The sequence below is a fragment of the Lutra lutra genome, chromosome 12 (assembly GCF_902655055.1).
Source record: "Lutra lutra chromosome 12, mLutLut1.2, whole genome shotgun sequence".
NCBI classification, from domain to species: domain Eukaryota; kingdom Metazoa; phylum Chordata; class Mammalia; order Carnivora; family Mustelidae; genus Lutra; species Lutra lutra.
Window position 1 is genome coordinate 27,271,020 of NC_062289.1, and position 21,026 is coordinate 27,292,045.

Consider the following 21,026-nt stretch of genomic DNA (forward strand, 5'->3'; position numbering starts at 1 on the left):
ACTGCTGATGGGCTCCTGCTGATTCTCAGGATCGCAGAGGGGCGGAGCAGCCCAGGGACCACCCGCAGGAGTTCATTTCTTTGGGGCGCACCACTGAGAGTGCCCAAGGGAGGGCGGCTGGGATACTTATGAGGCCAGGATCTAGCGAGGGGTCTTCTGTCCTGGGCTGCACGCTGCTGTGGCTCCGCTCCCGGAGGAGCAGAAGCCGGGGTGTCGGGAGCATCCAGACTGCAGACCCAGTTCCCTCGGGGTGCACCCAGCCACAGGCGCGACAGAGCGCGGCTCAGGGCTTCAGCAGCGAGGTAGCTCGGGCGGTGGCGGCAAGGTCGGGGCACTCAGTTGTGCGGGAGCTGAGGGCTTGGCTGCTAACCAGCCTCTACCCAAAGCAGCAGCAGCAAGATTTGAGGAGGCTGTCCACCTGCGGGGCTCATCTCTAGCCATGCTCACGGAGAAGTGGGGGGTGGGGGGGGCCGCCGCGGATAGTCACTCACTTGCACAGACACCGGCAGAATTGACTTCTGTGAATCAGACACTGAGACCTACCTTGGGAAGAAGATTCCTCAAAGCGCCTCAAAGCGCCCTGGCACTTCAGGAGGCCGGAATGGAGGGAGACGACCCACAACCCTGCAAAGCCTCCAGGTGTAGGCAGGACTGCCCTGAGCACAGACAGAAAACACACACACACACACACACAGGTCCCACCTGGTGTCCCACAGTCCTGAGAGGAGACAAGGAAGAGCCACAGAGATACTCCAGTTTGGTCCTCAGAGCAGGAATCTTCTGGTTACTCCCCGGGAGCAGTCTGGGGACAGGCACAGATGGCCAACGCAGGCCCATGTTGCATGCTAGAGGCCTGGGGAAGGCCCCTCTGCTGCCTCTCAGGACAGACCGGGGCTCAGGCAAGAAGGCCACCCAGGTGGCCCCAAGGGGAAGGGGCGGTGAGTCAAAGCAAGGGGCACCCATCATCCTAAAGGGACAAACTCCTGGTAGGTACCAAGAGCCATGAGGAGTCCAGTGCTTTAATCAGCCAGAAATCACACCAGGTCTTCTTCAGAAAGGAAAGCCCAAGGCTTCTGTCCTGAGACAACACAAAGAAGACAGGCCTTCTGTAGGGGTGTCAAGAAAGAAGGAAAGAGGGCCACTGCACCCCTACGTTTTCACCTCCGTGGGTGGTTGCTTCGGATGCCTTAAGCAAAAGCACGAGGCTCCCAGAAAACCAAACCAGACAAAAACAAGCAAAGTCTAGACAGCTTAGACGTAGGAAAGTGGGCAGGAGGCCTGTTGCCCAAGGTGAAAGAGAAAGTTCTAACAGCTCAAGGACTCAGGAAGGGAAAATAAAAGCTTCTGATGTAGACAGCAAGTCGGTGGGCTCCTCTGTGATGCTGAGATCTGCATCATGAATTGGAACCAGCCACTGTGCCTCTATGTCCCCCAAGAAAAAGGAAAAAGGAAACAATCACGAAAACTTCCCCTACGGCATTCGGAGAAAAAGGACTTAAAAATGATTCTAAAAGCACTAGTGAAAATGTGGACTCAGGCCAGAGGCTACCTGAGGTGAACAAAAGCAAGTCAGAGAAGCCGCAGCTGTCTGGAGCCCCTTCAGCCAAGCTGAGAGAGGTCCCCACTGAAGCATTGCCAGCGTTGCCAGACCTTCCATTGCCCACGGTACAGGCCGATTACTGAACACTTCAGCCCTTGAGTCAGTGTCCTCCTTCCAAACCAAAGCAAGAAGTACTGTCTTCACCCCTGGAAGAGGAAGCAGCTGGATTTCCTGGGCGCAAAATGAACTCGAAGATGCAGATGTCTTCTGGTTCCAAGTGTGCCTAGCTCCACAAAATGATCCCCCTGAGCAACTGTGCATCCCGGGACTTAAAAACAACATCCATCTTGGAAGCGGGAGGATATCACCCATTCTGTTCTTGAGCCCATCCACTTTGGAGACTTTATGCCGCTCAGCTCTATCGCATAAATATACAATCACGTCCTAGTTGGAGAAACATACATTATGGAAAATTCATTGTCACTGAAACTTTAAGAAAGTCCAGAAGATCATGGGGCATGGTAGGAGACGTACGTGTGGCTTTGGGACGCCCAAGAGCAGCAGCTACAGAGTACTGACAACAAATATCCAATCTGCAACTGCCAATAAGGGCAGACCCTTTTCAACTGTGTGACCTGGCCCCCTTCTCATGTCTGAAGGAGCCAGGAGAAGTTTGAACTAGGAGGAGCAGATCAAGCCAGCATCATCCCTCCAGGAAGCAGCCATGCTCCCTGCCGCAGTGACAGAGCGACAGTCTGAACCTCTTCTTGGGGAAGCCACGCTCTGACAGCCTGAGCTCCAGCAGGGCCAAGGGCACAGTGGTGAGCAACAGGAAACCCACCAAGCAAACTGCCCAGATGATGGCCAAGACAATGAAAGATTCCAAGAAGAGATTCTCCCACTGGTAAACTAAGGACTTGTCCTGGACATGGAATCTGGGGGCAGGAAAACACAGGCAGTGGGGATTAGGGGATAGGACTTCTGAAAGAGACCAGAATCTTTTGCTTTGTGGAGACTTTTGGACTCTGACTCCTGGACTTTTCCAATATTGCCCCTGTGAGCGCTTTGTGGAGACTTTTGGACTCTGACTCCTGGACTTTTCCAATATTGCCCCTGTGAGCCTCTGTGCCACAGCCTCCCTGCCTGGAGAATACTTCAGAATGCTGAAGATGGGAAGCCTGGGTTTCACTTGGGGATTTTAAGATTGATTATACTTTTGTCAAGTTGCCTCTCAGTAAACAACAAGACATCGTTTTGGTTAATAAATAGTATCCCCAGATTGTACTTAAAGAAATAAAACTACTTAGCATGGTTTTGTTTTGTTTTCTAATCTCAGAGTAAATAAGGCCTTCTTAGACACAAACCCCAGAAAGCACTAATGAAAGACTGATAAATTTAGCTACATAAAAACTTAGGAAATAAAAAACAAGGTCAAAGGACAATAATCCGGGAAAGATATTTACAATTTTATTAATGTTCAAAAGGCCAAATTCCTTTATATATAATGAGTACCCACGAATCATCAGGGAAAGAATGCCAACAATTTATACAAAAATGCGCAAAACAGAGGAGAAGATAGACCACTGAAAAAGAAACACAAATGAGTCTTAAATATATGACAAGATGCTCAATCTTATAAAAATGCAAATGAAAGACATAATGTGATACAAATTTCTACGTATCAGACGAATAAAGTTCAAAAGAACAGCCGGCTGTGTTGGCGCAAATTTACCACACATTACCAGCAGACGCAGAAATTGCTAAAACTTTTACTGAAGTTACCAGGCAAAATGTCGACTCTATACGTTCTTCGGTACAGCCATATCAGTCTTTTTTTTTTTTTAAGATTATTTATTTATTTATTTGACAGGCAGAGATTACAAGTAGGCAGAGAGGCAGGCAGGGGGGGGGGGGGGGAAGCAGGCTCCCCGCTGAGCAGAGAGCCCGATGCGGGGCTCTGGGATCATGACCTGAGCTGAAGGCAGAGGCTTTAACCCGCTGAGCCACCCAGGTGCCCCAGCCATATCAGTCTTAAGACGAGAGACTGAATATATCAATAGCTAGTGGTCAGACTCACATAAGTTCAGGAAGCCAAACCATAACCACTGCAGCAACCATCCCAGAAAACCAAACCACTAACTCTACAGCAAGCCGTCCAGGAACTGGAATCACAGCCTCTGTGGTAACTGGCCCAGAATGGTCAGGATTTGGTCAACAACTGTCAGCCTCCCGATTTTTTGCCTCCAGCTTCCAGATGAGGACCAAGCAAAGAAAGCCAAATACAGTCTCCAAATCAGTCACATAAGATACCCTGCTTCTTGTTAGCCTGCATTCAGCTGTCCCAGGTCAACAGCCTCTAGTCAGAAAATAGCTAAAGCTTTCCCTTTTTTCACTGCCAAGCTTTCCCACTCCTTTGCCTGCCTTTGATTCTCTGCCAAATGCAAGTGATGGTACCTGACTCCCTTGTTCCAGCACATTCTCTATAAAGGGCTTCTGCTCTCATTTGGATGGTGTTCATTTATTTCCATAAGAATTTTATTCTACAGATGCATGTATGTCAAATATGCACACATAAAAACTCTTAAATATAGCAATTTCACTTATAAGATTTTACCCTACAGATATACCTGTGTGGCGGGTGTGTGTGTGTGTTTTCATTAATACACAGACGTGATCAAGGCATTTGAAGCCACTTTTTCCCATGTTCATTTACCTCCCTCTAAGAGGCTAAGATGCTGAGTAATATGTTTGACAACCTCAAGGTGCTATAGGTACAAAAGTTGGAATCCAGGACCCAGCCTAATAGGGGACCCTGGTAAAAATCTATGAAGGTCTCAGTCCCATGAATAAGGACAGAGGAGAAGTTAAACTGCCCAAGATCATTCTCTCATTCTCTATGTGGCCCAGAAAAATTTCAGTCCCTGAGACTGGATTAAGATGTTCCTAGATTGAGGGGCACTTGGATGGCTCAGTTGGTTAAGCGTCTGACTCGATCTCAGCTCAGGTCTCAATCTCAATATTGTGAGTTCAAGCCCCATATTGGGCATCACTGATTGTGGAGCCTACTTTAAAAACAAAACAAAACAAAACATGTTCCTAGATTGCTAGTACCTCCCACAGGCAAATAATGCCTCTTATCCCCAGTTCTATTCAACATTTTGTTAGAGGTCTTAACCAGTAAGATTAAGCAAGAAAAACAAATGGCAAAGAATTGAAAGAATTAACTCTGTCTTTCTTCATGGATAATATGATTGCATAGATAAAGAAGTCAAAAGAATCCACAAATAATTCCTAGAATAAATGAATTTAGGAATGTTGCTCAAATAAAATCAATACACGAAAATTAATTGTATTTCTACACATCAATAACATAAGATGAAGTTTAAAAAAACAAGAAGCCATTTACAGTGATGTAGAAAACATTTACAATAGTATCAAGGACTAAGAGTATAGCTAACAGAAGATGGGCAAAATCTCTATGCAGAAAACTTCTTGATTCCTACTGAAAAGAATTAAGAAAGTTGGAATAAAAAGGATAGGCATTGATCAGAAGACTCATTGTTTTTTGTCAGTTCTCCTCAACTTTATCTTCAGGTTCAATTCCATCCCAATCAAAATCCAACAATCTTTGTGGAATTTGACAAGTTGATTCTAAAACACATAACTATGTGTTGTCAGTAATAGTAACCACTTGACAAAAAAGAAAGAGTAGAAGTCTTTGCTTTAATAGATACCAAGATTGTGCTACTACAGTTATTAAGACAGAGTGGTATTAGCGTAGGAAGTAGACAACTAGACCAGTGGAACAGACTTGAGGGCCCAGAAACAATTCTGCATATACATGGACAAAGAACAGTGTGGGGAAGGACATCTTTTCTGTAAATGCTTCTGGAAAAATTATATGCCTACCTCATCCCTTACACACAGATGTGTGTGTGTGTGTGTGTGTGTGCGCGCGCACGCGTGCACACACACACAAATCAGTTTTGCATGAATTACAGACCTAAATGTGAACACAGTAAGATTTTTAGAAGATAATACAAGAGAATATCTTCATGATTTTGGAATAGAGAAAGATTTTCTTAGGATACCCAAAACCCACTAATGTAGAAGAAAACATGAATAAAATGAACTTTTTTTAAAATATGAATTTGTGTTCATAAAAGTGAACATGTTGGTATGCTGCAAATATCAGCACTTAAAAGAATTAATATACTAATGTATAGTGAGTTCCTCCCAAAACAATTAAAAAGACAAACTCATCCCATAGAAAAACGGACAAGAGAAATAGGTACTTTGCAAAATGAGATATTCAAAATAAGAAACTAACAAAAAGGTACTTGACCCCATGTGTTCTCAAGGAAACGTAAAAGGATAAATAATTGAGAACAAGTATTGCTTAGATGTAGAGCAATGGGAATTATCATGCATTGTAAGGGCAATATAAACGGATATAAACACGTGGGAAATTATTGGGCATTACCTACCAAAGTTGGATACATCTATTCTGTTTCAGCAATTCCTCTCCTCAGGTTCCAGTTTACCTGTTAGCTGCCTTCCCTACTAAAATATAGTCACCATGAAGATAGAGGCAGTGTTTTTTGTTTTTGGGTTTTTTTTTGCTACCATATCCCCAGAACTTAATATCTGACTCAGGCTCCCCACAAATATTTGTGAAGACACTTACAAGACATGTAATAAAGTAAGAGGGAAATACAGAAGGAAAGAAATGATCTCTTCTGTGAAAAGAAAAAAATATAGAAATAAATATGCACTTAAGACATACAAATATATTCCTAAATAGTTTATAAGAAACGACAGATGATAGTTTTTTACAGGGTGAGAAGGCAGAAATGGGTAGGGGGTGGAGCGTAGGGAAGAAGGCATTTACTTTTCCACTGTACACCTTTCTGGTAAATACTGTGTGAATTTTCATACCACTTTTGAAATCACCTTTATTAAGGTACCATTTACATACGGTACAGTGCACCCAGTTTAAGCGCACAGTCCCATGAATGTGTGTACATACGTAATCAACACTCCAATCCAAATTTAGAACATTTGTGTCACCCAAACACGTTCCTTCTGCCCGTATGGTTGTTGGCAGAACTCAGTTCCTTATGAGCTGGAGGACTGTGGGCCTTAGTTTCTTGTTGGTTGTTGGCTGGAAGCTTCCTTCCTTTCCTTGCCCCGTGAGTATCTCCAGAGGGCCATTCATAACAAAGCATCTTGCTTTGTCACAGCCAACAAGAGTGTGTCTTGGATCTGCGGGAGACTTTTAGCCATGATTTCTTATTTTTTTTCTCCTCTTCATCTAGCTGAGATGAACCAGAGCTGCTGGGATATGAATTGCACGTCCTTTTGACTCCTTGATAGTGTCCTTCGTGTCACTGAGGCTTTGTCCATTTTTTTCTTCAAACTCCAAGTGCTGCACTTTGGTTTCCACGGAGTCTTTCTGATTTAAATACGGTCTTTTTCAACTCTGTGAACTGTGTTTTATTTATTTATTTTTGTGTATCTTCTGGTTTTTTCCTCTTTAGAATTGTTTTCCTTAAATCCCCCTTAAACATATTTATTACAGCTATTTTTAAAGTCTTTGCCCATTCTTTCTTCTTCACTATTTCTGGATCTATTTCGGTTGACTGAGTTTTGTCCTGGTTTTGTTTGTTTTTCCTATTTCTTATAACCACTAGTAGTTTTTTGGTTTTTTTTAATTGGATGCCAGTTTTTGTGAATGTCTGGATTTTCTTGTCTTTTAAGTGTTAAGTTTTATTTTGGCAGGTAACTATTTGCAGATAAGTCTGATCCTATCAAGCTGTGCTTTTAAGCTTTGTTAGGAAAGAGAGATCAAAGAAGCCTTCCTCTAGGGCTTGTTCAGCCTACTCCTAATGCAGAGCCTTCCTGGAACCTCCACTAAGTGCTCTGCTCTTCCACATTTCTCCACTCAGGCTGCTTGGCATTAAAACATCTCTCAGTGTCATAAGGAGGTTATATGAACACTACTAGCTGTTCAGCTTATCGTTCCCTGATGACTGGGTTTTCCCCAGCTTTGTGCTTTTTCACTCTGTAGAGGCACAGCTTAGTGTTCAGCCCAAAACTCAGAAATATGGAGCAATTTGTTTGCACAGCTCCCTCTCTCTGGTCCCCTTTCCTCCCACCATTAACCATCTAAGTCTTCCCAAACTGTACACTGTCTCATCTCTGCTCAGCATAGATACTCCCTTGGGTGCCGGAACCCAGTTACTGCTTCCAAGCAGAAGCCCTTCTCTCATGAGCACACTGTCCACTGGCTGAAAATAGATTATTCATATACGTGGGCCAGGTTTCTAGCTGTGTGCAGTAGGAAGGCTAGTCTGGCACCTGTTACTCAATCACAGTGGAAAGCAGAAGGTTATATTTAATTTTTTTTAATGCATACGAGAGTTATCTGGGTGATGGGGCACCTGGGTAGCTCAGTCAGTTGAGTGCCCAACTCTTGGTTTCGGCCGGCGTTATAATCTTGGGGTCTTGGAATCAAGCCCCACCTCGGGTCCCCACTCAGTGGGGAGTCTGCCTGAGGTTCTCTCCCTTTCCCTTTGCCCCTTTCCCTGCTCACACATCCACACACGTGCTCTCTCTCTCTCTCTCTCTCAAATAAAGAAATAAACTCTTTAAAAAAAAGATTTATCTGGGTTGTGATATACCTTTTACATCTAAAAATAAAACCTAATAAATGTTATTTTTCCAAAAGAAGGTATTTTTAAACCAAGCCATCAAATACACAAATTCATATCTGTACACTGTCACATTCTCTTTTAGCGGTGAAAAAGGAAATAAAACACAAAAACAAGTCTCCAAGAGTAGCAGTGTGACATTAGCAAAGTGTTCCAAGTTGTCTGGTCAGTCTCCCTTCGTTGGTCCACGTCCAGGAAGAATGTGGTCCTACAGCAGCCACAGCATTTTAGAAGATACCCACAAGGCTGCTGCAGTGGTCAGTAGTGAAGTGGTTAATCTTCCTTATGTAAAAGCAGAGAAGAGCACTTAAAACATAAAGTTACTTAAAATTCAGCTTTGCTTTATGGTGATTTAGAGTTTGTTTAATTAGTATTTAGAACTGCACATTGTTTATAGCTATTGGTATTTCAATAGATGCTTAAATGTTTGAACATTTAAAGTTTAATAAGCCTCAGTTCTTTGAAGAAAAACATTGATGTAATTAAATTTTCAATTACTCTTTTTTCAGGGGCCCATGCAATTAATAAAAGCTAAGGCATTTAACAATACTCATTTAAAAACCTAGTCAACCACCTCATTAATTAGCTAACACTTACAGCAGATATTTTTTAATAATAAAAGTCTCACAAAGGCAGAGTCACAACTTGTGAACAGTATATATAATGACATGAAGAATAAAATTAACTTTATTCCAGGATTATTCTGTGTGTATATATGAATATGTGGATCAATTATGGCTTTCCAAAATGCATTCTTGTGCATTGATACCAATTACTGTTTATTTGTTTTGAATTGTGTGGTCAAATTAAAAACACTGAAGCAATTGCTCCTCAGAGCTTCCTTGCCCTTAGCACATTTTAGAGGATCTTAAATTCAAGTTGAAAATAAGAAAGGCGCAGAGGTCTACAGATGGGAAAAAGTCTTATTCTAACTAAAAGCTACATTTATTTTGGTTTTTTGTTTTTGTTTTTGTTCAAGATTTCCCTCTCCTTTAATTTTTTTTAAAATTTTAATTTAAATTCAGTTTCATTAACTGTATTTTCATATACTGTATTATTTGTTTCAGAGGTAGAATTTAGTGATTCATCACTTGCATATAACACCCAGTGCTCACTGCATCATGTGCCCTCCTTAATACCCATCACCCAATTATCCCATCCCTCCACCTCTGTTCCCTCCAGCAACCCCCAGTTTGTTTCTTAAAGATAAGAGGCTCTTATGGTTTGAGTCCCTCTCTGTTTTTATCTTTTATCTTTTATTTTTCCTTCACTTCCCCTATGTTCACCTGTTTTTGTTTCTTAAATTCCACATATGAGTGAAATCATATTGTATTTGTCTGTCTCTGATTGTTTTCACGTAGCATAATACCCTCTAATTCCACCCATTTCATTGCAAATGGCAAGATTTTATTCTTTTTGATGGCTAATATTCTATCATATATATATATACCACACCTTCTTTATCCGCTTATCTGTTGATGGACATCTGGGCTCTTTCCATAGTTTGGCTATTGTGGGCATTGCTGCTATAAACACTGGGATGCAGGTGCTCCTTTGAATCACTATGTTTGTATCCTTTGGATAAATACCCAGTAGTGCAATTGCTGGGTCATAGTGTAACTCTATTTTTAACTTTTTGAGGAACCTCCATACTATTTCCAGACTGGCTTCACCAATTTACATTTCCACCCACAGTGTAAGGGGGTTTCTTGGCATCCTTGCCATCTGTCGTTTCTGGAGTTATAATTTTAGCCATTCTGACTGGTGTGAGGTAGTATCTCATTGCCGTTTTGTATTTCCCTGTGCAGAGTAATGTTGAGCATTTTTTCATGTGTCTGTTGGCCATTTGGATGTCTTCTTTAGAGAAATGTCTGTTCACGTTTTCTGCCCATTTCTTGACTGGATTATTTGTTTGGGGGTGTTGAGTTTGGTAAGTTCTTTATAGATTTTAGATACTAGCCTTTAATCTGATATGTCATTTGCAAATATCTTCTCCCATCCTGTAGATTGTCTTTTAGTTTTGTCGACTGTTTCCTTTGTTGTGCAAAAGATTTTTATCTTGATGAAGTTCCAATAGTTCATTTTGCTTTTGTTTCCCTTGCCTTTGGAGACGTGTCTAGCAAGAAGTTGCTGTGGCCAAGATCTCAGAGATTGCTGCCTGTGTTCTCCTCTAGGATTTTGATGGATTCCTGTCTCCCATTTAGGTCTTTTATCTGTTTTGAGTCTATTTTTGTGTATGGTGTAAGGAAGTGGTCCAGTTCCATTCTTCTGCATGTGGCTGTCCAATTTTCCCAACACCATTTGCTGAAGAGACTGTCTCTTTTCCATTGGATATTCTTTCCTGCTTTGTCAAAGACTGGTTGAGGGTTTTGGGCTCTCTATTCTGTTCCATTGACCTATGTGTCTGTTTTTGTGCCAGTTCCATATTGCCTTGATGATTACGGCTTTGTAATATAGCTTGAAGTCTAGAATTGTGATGCCAGCAGCTTTGTCCCCGCCCCCCCCCCCACATTCCTTTGGCTATTTGGGGTCTTTTGTGGTTCCATATAAATTTTAGGATTGTTTGTTCCAGTTTTTGAAAAATGTTGATGGTATTTTGACGAGGATCGCATTGAATGTGTAGATTGCTTTGAGTAGCATAGATATTTTAACAATATTTGTACTTCCAATCCATGAGTATGGAGTGTTTTTCCATTTCTTTGTGTCTTCCTCAATTTCCTTCATAAGTGTTCTGTAGTTTTCAGAGTACAGATCCTTTACCTCTTTGGTTAGCTTTATTCCTATGTATCTTATGGGTTTTGGTGCAATTGTAAATGGGATTGATTCCTTGATTTCTCTCTCCTGCTTCATTTTTAGTGTATATAAAGGCAACTAACTACTGTGCATTGATTTTATATCCTGTCACTTTGCTGAATTCCTGTATGAGTAAGCAATTTTGGGGTGGATATTTTGGGTTTTCAACATAAAGTATCATGTCACCTGCAAAGAGTTAAAGTTTGACTTCTTCTTTGCTGACTTGGATGCATTTTATTTCTTTTTGTTGTCTGATTGTTGAGGCTAGGACTTCCAGTACTATGTTGAACAACAGTGGTGGGAGTGGACATCCCTATTGTGTTCTTGACCTTAGGAGAAAAGTTCTGTTTTTCTCCATTGAAGATGATATTCATTGTTGGTTTTTCATATATAGCTTTTACGATATTGAAGTATGTTACCTCTATCCCTACACTACAGAGAGCTTTTATCAAGAAAGGATGTTGTGTTTTGTCAAATGCTTTCTCTCCATCTATTGAGAGGATCATATAGCTCTTGTCCTTTCTTTTATTATGTGGTGTATCACGCTGACTTGCAGATGTTGAACCACGTTTGCAGCCCTGGAATAAATCCCACTTGGTTGTGGGGAATAATCCTTTTAATATACTGTTGGAGCCTATTATCTAGTATCTTGGTGAGAATTTTTGCATCCATATTCATCAGCGATCTCCTTTTTGATGGGGTCTTTGTCTGGTTTCTGGGAGCAAGGTAATGCTGGCCTCACAGAAAGGGTTTGGAAGTTTTTCTTCCATTTCTATTTTTTGAAAGAGCCTCAGAAGAATAGGTATTAATTCTTCTTTAAATGTTTGGTAGAATCCCTGTGGGAGGCCATCTGGCCCTGGACTCTTGTTTTTTGGGAGATTTTTTATTAGTGCTCCAATTTCTTTGCTGGTTATGGATGTGTTCAGGTTTTTTATTTCTTTTTGTTTCAGTTTTGGTCATTTATATGTTTCTAGGAATGCATCCATTTTCTTCCAGATTGCCTATTTTGATAATTACTCATAATATTCTCTCATAAATGTTTGTATGTCTTTGGTGTTGGTTGTGAAACAAGAGAAGTACCAAATACACAATCTATCCTTACACCTAAAGAAGCTGGAAAAAGAACAGCAAATAAGGCCCAAACCCAGGAGGAAAAGAGAAATAATAAAGATTATTGTACAAATCAGGGATACAGAAATTTAAAAAAAACAATAGATCAACAAAACTAGGAGCTCATTATTTGAAAGAATTAATAAGCTTGAAAACCTCTTGCCCTTTAGTTTTCTCGATTGTTTCCTTTGCTATGCAGAAGCTTTTTATTTTGATGAAGTCCCAATAGTTCATTTTTGTTTTTGTTTCCCTTGCCTCCCGAGATGTGTCTAGTAAGAAGTTGCTATAGCTGAGGTCAAAGAGGTTGCTGCCTGTATTCTCCTCTAGGATTTTGATGGTTTCCTAGCTCACATTTTTTTTATTTTGGGGTATGGTGTAAGGAAATGGTCCAGCTTCCTTCTTCTGAAGGTGGCTGTCCAGTTCTCCCAAAACCATTTGTTGAAGAGACTGTCTTTTTTCCATTGGATATTCTTTCCTGCTTTGTCAAATATTAGTTGACCATATAGTTGTGGTCCATTTCTGGGTTTTCTTTTCTGTTCCATTGATCTATGTGTCTGTTTTTATGCCAGTTCCATACTGTCTTGATGACAGCAGCTTTGTAATATAGCTTGAAATCCAGAATCGTGATGCCTCTAGCTTTGCTTTGCTTTTTCAGGACTGCTTTGGCTATTCAGGGTCTTTTGTGATTCCATACAAATTTTAGGATTGTTCGTGAAAAATATTGGTGGTATTTTGATAATTGCATTAAATGTAAGCAACATTTATAGCAACACAAGCTTACCTCAAGAAGCAAGAAAAGTCTCAAAATCTTAAATAAACAATCTATCCTTACACCTAAAGGAGCTAGAGACAGAAGAACAAACAAATTTAAAAAAAAAAAAAGCCAGGAGAAGGAGGGAAATAATAAAGATTAGAGCAGAAGTGGGTGGGGGGAAAAAGGACAACAACCCTAGAAGAGCAAGTGACAACAGACAAATATGACAATAAAATTGACAGATGGAAAGCAACTGGATAAATGCCAGGTGAATTAAGAGGACAGAGAAAGACAAAAGCAAAAGACAACCAAAATCAAAGAAAACCAACACCTATAGAGAAAGTAGTCAACAAGAAGCACTTAAGTATGACAGCACCCTAGACAATTACAGGAACTGAGTGCACTGGGCACTTCTGGAGTCACCAGGCACTTCTAAGGAAAGAAATAATGAGGAGCAGGCTAAACTCAGTGTATCATAGATTCCCTTCCCTAACCCAATCAGGTGACAATCCCTCTTCTACCCTGGCTGAAGGTTGGACATTTACTCTGAGAAGAAATTCAACCACACAAACTTTGGAAAGGGAAAAGTAATTAAGTATGCAATTACATAATTAAGGTAGGAGTGATTAAGTATAATCTGTGCACCAAACATCGAGGAGAAATCCCCCACCCCACACACAGCTGTCTTCCCCTATTTAACTCCACCGATGGTGACAACCAAGATTATTGTGCCCTTATTCCTATAGGAGGGTGTAGAGGATTTCTCCTTGGAGAAATTAAAGATCTCAGATCAATCATATATGTATGGATGTATAATTTGAAACAACAATAAAAATCAACCAAATAAAAAGGAAGTATTCTGGAAATTCTAATACAGTAGATGATTTACATGATCAACATTCCTTGTGGACATGCAATCCTTCTTATATTCAGTTCACCAAATCACCACACCCACCTCTATCTTCTTCCTTCTGCAGACTCCTAATCAGCACAACTCCTTGCACTTATACCCCCTGCAAAATCAAGCCATCAATGGGCATACCTAAATATGTCCCTTAGCACCATCTAGGGAATAAAACAAGAAGTAAAACTGGATCTGCCTTCAAGTTACATGAATTATGTTTGACAGGCTGTGTCATATGCAGGAATCTGTAACATAAATTAATCACAAATTAGGGGCACCTGGTTGCTCAGTTGGTTAAGCAGCTGACTCTTGATCTCAGGTCTTGATCTGGGTTGTAAGTTAAAGCCCCATGTGGAGCCTACTTTAAAAAAAATTAGGGGCACCTGGGTGGATCACTCAGTTGAGCGTCCAACTCTTGACATCAGCTCAGGTCATGATCTCAGGGTCCTGGGATGGAGCCCCACATCATGCTGCCCCACAGCAGCCCCACACTGCTGAACAGGGAGCCTGTTTCAGGATTCTTTCTCTCTCCCTCTGATCCCCCCAAATGGATGAGTAAATCTTAAGAAATAAAAATAAATTGGGGCGCCTGGGTGGCTCAGTGGGTTAAGCCGCTGCCTTCGGCTCAGGTCATGATCTCGGAGTCCTGGGATCGAGCCCCGCATCGGGCTCTCTGCTCAGCAGGGAGCCTGCTTCCTCCTCTCTCTGCCTGCCTCTCTGCCTGCTTGTGATCTCTCTGTCAAATAAATAAATAAAATCTTTAAAAAAAAAAGAAATAAAAATAAATTAAACACAATTAAATACTAACTTGCATGGTACAGAGTATGTGGTGTTCAGAGACATGTCAGATCAAAGAGAATGTGCCTGTATCAGTGGGAGGCAAAGCAGAAAGTGGTGAAGACACCAGATACAGGAACTGGGCTATACCATTGCAGTGCTCTGTAGATCATGTCAAGGTTTTGGGGTTTTACTCTACATATAATGAAAAGCCAATAAAGGATCCTAGTCAGGGAGTGACATAATTTTAAGATCACTGGATGAAGAATGGACTAGAGGGAGGCAAAAACCAATAAGAAGAATAGTTAGAAAGCTATTGTGGATAGGTAAGCCATTGTGGTGGATTAAAGACCTATTATAGAAGTAGAATCAATAAGATTTGCTGCTGCCTTCCTTAGGTAGAGAACAGAGGGAGGAACTAAGAGGAAGGAGCTAAGGATGACTCCCAGAATTCTGATTTGAGCAACTGGCGGATGGTGGTTTCACATTTCCAGGTGGAGGAAGACTGGGAAAGGAATAGGTTTCAGAAGGGAAACAAAAAGTTAGATATTGAGCAAATTCAGATGCAGATACTTGAGATACTCCCCTTGTTTGTCAAACAATCAGTTGATTCATAGTCCTCTCTGTATTCCACCTTCTAGGACACCATGTGACCTTGGGACCCAGCAAAAAAATCCACTCTAGAGTCAGTGAGGGGTTGGTGGTTGTTGGCATATAGATGGCATTGGAAATCATGAAAATATATGAGACTATTTAGGGCAGTGGTTTTCAAACCTGGGTGTGTGTTTACAATGCACTTTTCAAGACCCCATCCCGGACTGTTTCTGATTCAGTAACTCTTGGTGAGGTCCAGGAATCTGCTTTATTAAAAGCCAGTGCAAAAAGGTTAGCATGCAGGTAATTGGGGCTAGATTGAAATAGGCTTGAAGACAATCCAGAGATGAGACACTAGCAACACCAACCCTTTCCAGAAGCTGGAGAGAAACAGAGAGAGGTTGGTAGGTAAAGGGGAATGGGAGGCCAACCAGACGGTTATCTCTTTTTCTATATTATTAGTTTGTTTTTTAAGGTGGGAAACACTATGGCAGTGGTTCGTAACGCTGGCTACACATGTAAACCCTCCTGGGCTTTTAAAAAATACTGATGCACAGAATCCACCCAAAATCAGTAAATCAGAATCTCTAGAGGTGAGGGCTCAGATATCAGCATTTTTAAGCTTTATTTATCCTCCCTCCTCCCCAAAGCATTGTTTTTATTTCCTCAGTGCCAGGCATTGAGTATGCGCTCAATTCATGTGCATTGTTGTGTAAAGTACTGCTCACCAGTGAGCAGTCGGTACAACCGAAACCACTGTATGTACTGTAAAGCCCATGTAATCTTCGTGTGAAAAGGATTATAGTCTAAGAATTGAAGCCCGAGAGGGGAATTAAATACGTAAATTCTCTCCGCCTTGGTAAGTGGAGAATCAGGATCAGAACCCAGGGTTCCAACTGTCAGGTGAGAGCTGCCTGGCCTTTGAACAATCCTTATTTTAACCACTCCCCACACCTGCTCACCCATCAAGACAGCCGGTCTAATAAACACCACACCGTTTCCTAAGTCACAAACTGCGGTCCCTTTCATCAAATCCGTAGGCACTCCCAAATCCTGCTCTGTCCCAGACCCAGCCTATTCCCATCACAGCCTCACGCCCAGTCCTGGACTTGACCAGTAGGACCTAAGGTCCCTCCTAGCGCTGGCGCCGCTCGGCTGGGGGGAGGGGAGGGGAAACTCGTCGCCATAGCAACCGCGGACACGCAAATGGGCTCCCAGTAACAGGAGACCAGAGCTCCTGGTACAATTTTTTTTTTTTTTAATGTGCTTTCCTTACCGCTTCCCGTGCCTGGTGCGTGAATTTGAGGGTCTGGTAAGAAAGCTCCATCAGCTACCGTTTCAGGGCCAGAGAAGTGAAAAGGGCCAGTCACTAGCCTGACCAGTACTTCCAAAGAAAACTGCTGGGGGAAACCTGACGCTTAACTAGCCCGCCCCTTTCAGGATTGGCCGGAGCCTGGACTGGTCAGCCAATCGCTGGGCAAAGATGGATTCTTTCTCATGCCAATCAATATTAAAATAAGCACGTTTCATCCAAAGCCTTTGTAGGGCACTGACCAATCAAGAGAGGGAGGGGGAATGATTGACAGGGTTTGGGGCGGGGCTTGAAGTTGTTCTTGTTCGGTTCATTTCTGCCTCTAAAATGCCAGGTTACCAAGTTTATGTATCGTATTATTTGTCCTTGATTTCGGCTATTGTCCAGGCCTTTGTGACCCAGCGCTTACGTTCCCAAGACTACACTTTGACACTCTGTCTTTTCCAGGTCCCCATCTCTATCCCCCCTCCCCCGCCGTCCCCCCGTATTAAGGTAAGGTTTGGAAGGAACTTTCTGCTTTACTTTGAAATGTCTGCAAGTGGTCCTTTTAGACTGGAAGAATCTGCTGTGGACTTTGGCTGTCAGAGGCTTTCTGGGATGCAGAGTGTGCGTCAACCTTTCCCTTCTCCTCCAACTCCCTTCGCTCTGGACCTATGCTCTTTAAAAGCGGACAAACAGGGACTTGACATTTTCCTCTGCTCCATTTTCTTCATGTGTTAACTATTTTGTGTCTTCAGTGTCTTTGCCTTCTGTCTCGCTTGCTGTTAATCCTATTCTAAACCATCCCCTCTTCATTATCCTCCAGCTGCTTCTTCCATTCTCTACCCTTAGAATAAAAAAAAAAAAAAAAATCCAGTTTCCTCAATCTAAAAAAACAAAACAAAACAAACAAAAAACCCAGAACAAAGCAAAACCCCAGATCTCCATTCGTATAATTGCTGAATTGAATCCCCTCTCTTCCATTCACTTCAAGCTTTTTGAAAAGACTGACTAGAGGTGAGGTCCGGAACAGATGACCAAGAGAGAATTCTTGAGACATCTTTGGTGCAAAATGGTGGTTTATTAAAGCCCGGGGACAAGACTTGTGGGCAGGAAGAGCTGCTGCCCCGGGGTGAGGAGAGGTCTACTATATACTTGTAAGTTGGGAGGGGGTTAGGGATGATGTAAGTCTCTAAGGAATTTTGGAAGCAAGGTTTCTAGGACCTTAAGGGGCTAGCTATTGTCTGGGGAAAAGGTTATTCATTACCAGTAATAAAACCCTCTAGTGAGACCCTTTAGATGTATATCAGTGGGCTATATGCTTGGGAATGATTGTCGACACTATCTTGGCAGTTTAGAGATAAAAGTTTCCTAAAGGAATTGTTAAAGTAGACTTACAGGATCCTGGTTGGGGGTAGGGGTTTGTCAGGCTAGGATTGTCCTTTGCCCTTAGCAAAGCCTTAAAGTGGAGGTCACTCTGCCTGTTTTAAGGGCTTGTCAGTAGGTAAGGAAATTTAATTATTCTTCTGCCTCTGTTTCCCACATCATTCCCCCCTGAACAATTTTGACCCTTAAATATTTAAGGTAGTTGAAGGTGGAAGGTCTCATTTTCTGTAACTTCTTCCTGCTGAATAGGGGTGTAGAGTTGTCCCTACCTACTCGGGTCAACATTGATCAGTTGAGCAATGTGTAGGGAGTTAAGAAAGACAGAGGCAGCTGAATCCAGTGCTCCCAGTGAAGAAGTGTCTCTGTGCGTGGTAAGGATCATCTGTCATCGTGAAGTCATTGCAGCAATGGAATCTGGGCACCAAGTAGAGAAACATCGAACAAGGCAACACATTAAGATTAATAAGGCTATAAGAATGAGAAGTCCAAAAAGGGAGATTTTGGGCCATAGTCCTCCTTTAAACCAGGAACTTAACCAATCACTGAGAGAGAGAGAAGGATCCTATACACCTTCAATCTGGGTATTCATATCTTTTATTAGTCCTGTGACATTTTTGTGATATTCTGGGATGTACACACAACATTCTGATTTGATAATTGCACATGTGACTGTCTTCTTCCGTTTGCCACCTCCCATCCATTTCTCAACACATTCTGCCCCTCCTCTTTTGAACCTGTTCTTATCAGAATCTTCAATAACTTCCTAATTAGGAAAGCCAATTATAGGTTATTTTACACCTTTTTAAAAATCTTATTTAAACTTAGCACCATTTGAAACTGTTGACCACTCTCACATTAGATAATAACTATAATTAAGCATCTATGGCACCAGAAAACACACTATGTGACTTATGTGGTTACCTAATTTAATCCTAATACCCCATGCAGAAGTCATTAACACTCCCAATTTACAGTTGTGGAAATGGGCTCAAAGAGCCAAATTAGCCAATCTTAAATTATCCAACAAGATAAAGTTAGGATGCAAAACTATCTCCTGAATGAAGCCAGTCTGCCTTTCCACTATGCCATGCTGCTACCCTCCCTGTCCAGTTTCACCTGTCATTCCCAGCCCAATCGAGGCAACCCCCCCCACCCCATCCCCAGATTACATGAATTTGTGAACTAATCCTGAACAGTTTCTTTTGCCTAGAGGATCACTCTCACCTCATTTGCCTAACAAAAGCCTGTATTGTCTCCTAGGACTCAGCTCAGACTGCACCTTCTAGGACAGTTCAATGGAGCTTTTCCAATCACTACACTTACCCCAGGCAGAATTTAGGCAGAGAGAAAATTGTTCCTTATTTCATTACATACCTTTCCTGTTGCACTTATTGTTTTGTTGACATGATTTTCAAAAATTTCAAAATGGAATTCTCTTTAATATGAATGGACACATGGCAAAGATGTCCCTTAGGTCCTTGAGGGAGCCAGTGAAATGATAAAAGTGGTTTAAAAAGCATTTTGAGGTACCAGATATTCACAGGCCTTTCAAGAGAACAAAGTTAGAATAAGACCTGGGTTATGGGGCGCCTAGGTGTCTCAGTCAGTTAAGTGGCTGCCTTCAGCCCATGTCATGATTCCAGCGTCATGGGATCAAGCCTGCTTCTCCTTCTCCAGCTCCTCTGAGCTTGTGTTCCCTCTCTTGCTCTCTCTCTCTCTGTCATGAATGAATGAAATCTTTAAAAAAAAAAAAAGACTGCTGGGTTAAATACAAAACTGGTTAAACTTCTACAGGGTAATACAATCATAGCCTGTGGAATTTTTTCTAAGGGGCATAGATACATTCCTCTAGTTTTGACCATTTACATTCTAATTTTTTTTAAAGATTTTATTTATTTATTTGTCAGAGAGAGCAAGGGAGAGAGAGTGAGCACAGGCAGACAGAATGGCAGGCAGAGGCAGAGGGAGAAGCAGGTTCTCCGACGAGCAAGGAGCCCGATGCGGGACTCGATCCCAGGACGCTGGGATCATGACCTGAGCCGAAGGCAGCTGCTTAACCAACTGAGCCACCCAGGCATCCCTCTAATTTTAATTAAAATTAAATTAAAGTTAAAAATTCAATCCCCCAGTCCCACTAGCCCCGTTTTCCAGTATTTAGTTGTCATATGTAGCTGTGGCTGATATACCGAGCAACCACACACGTAGAACATTTCTATCACAGAAAGTCCTATTGGATAGAGGTTGGGCCTCCTAAACATGGTTCTAGTGTGACATTGATAGGTCATGCTGTACTGTTTTGCTTTATTTCCAAATTTAATGTAATTTTTTCTAAGGAATCTCCTTCACGTGACCACTGGCTTTCAAACTTTTCTAACCAAGACTCACATTAAGAAATTCATTTTGGATTCACAGACCTGTACCCCTGGGGATAAAAATATATGTTTATAAAAAATAAAATTAAAAAAAAAAAAGAAATTCATTTTGATCAGGGCGCCTGGGTGGCTCAGTGGGTTAAGCCTCTGCCTTTGGCTCAGGTCATGATCTCAGGGTCCTGGGATCAAGCCCCGCATTGGGCTCTCTGCTCAGCAGTGAGCCTGCTTCCGCCTCTCTCTGCCTGCCTCTCTGCCTACTTGTGATCTCTCTCTCTCTCTCTCTCTGTCAAATAAATAAATAAAATCTTTAAAAAAAGAAAAGAAAAAAGAAATTCATTTTGATCAACTAATATTTGACAAGTGAGCCAAGAATAATTAATGGGGGAAGGACAGTCTCTTTAATAAATGGCATCTCCTGAATGAAGCCAGCCTGCCTACCCCCATAAATTGGGAAAACTAGATATTCCCATGCACAAGAATGAAATCGGACCCCTATCTTAACCATTTACAAAAATTAACTTGAAAGGGATTAAAAACTTAAACATAATACCTGAAACCATGAAACTCCTAGAAGAAAACATAGGAAAAAGTTCTTTAACATCAGTCTTAGCAATGATTTTTTTTTGGATATGCACCAAAGCACAAGCAACAAAAGCAAAAATCAACAACAGGGCTTACAGCAAACTAGAAAGCTTCTTCACAGCAGAAAACATTATCAATGAAATGGAAGGACGACCTATTGAATGAGAGAAAATATTTGCAAACCATCTTTCTGCTAAGGGGTTAATATCC

The 21,026-nt window shown here is 41.7% G+C and overlaps 1 protein-coding gene across 1 annotated transcript in view; it reads right to left on the bottom strand.

Annotated features, from left to right (window-relative positions):
- KATNAL2 (katanin catalytic subunit A1 like 2) overlaps nt 1–17,314 on the bottom strand; it is a 69,452-nt gene extending 52,138 nt beyond the window's left edge. Inside the window, exon 1 of the mRNA XM_047698144.1 lies at nt 16,462–17,314. Coding sequence (XP_047554100.1) covers nt 16,462–16,512 — 51 coding nt within the window. The 5' untranslated portion in view covers nt 16,513–17,314. The remainder of the gene's footprint in view (nt 1–16,461) is intronic.
- Nucleotides 17,315–21,026: the final 3,712 nt, after the last annotated feature.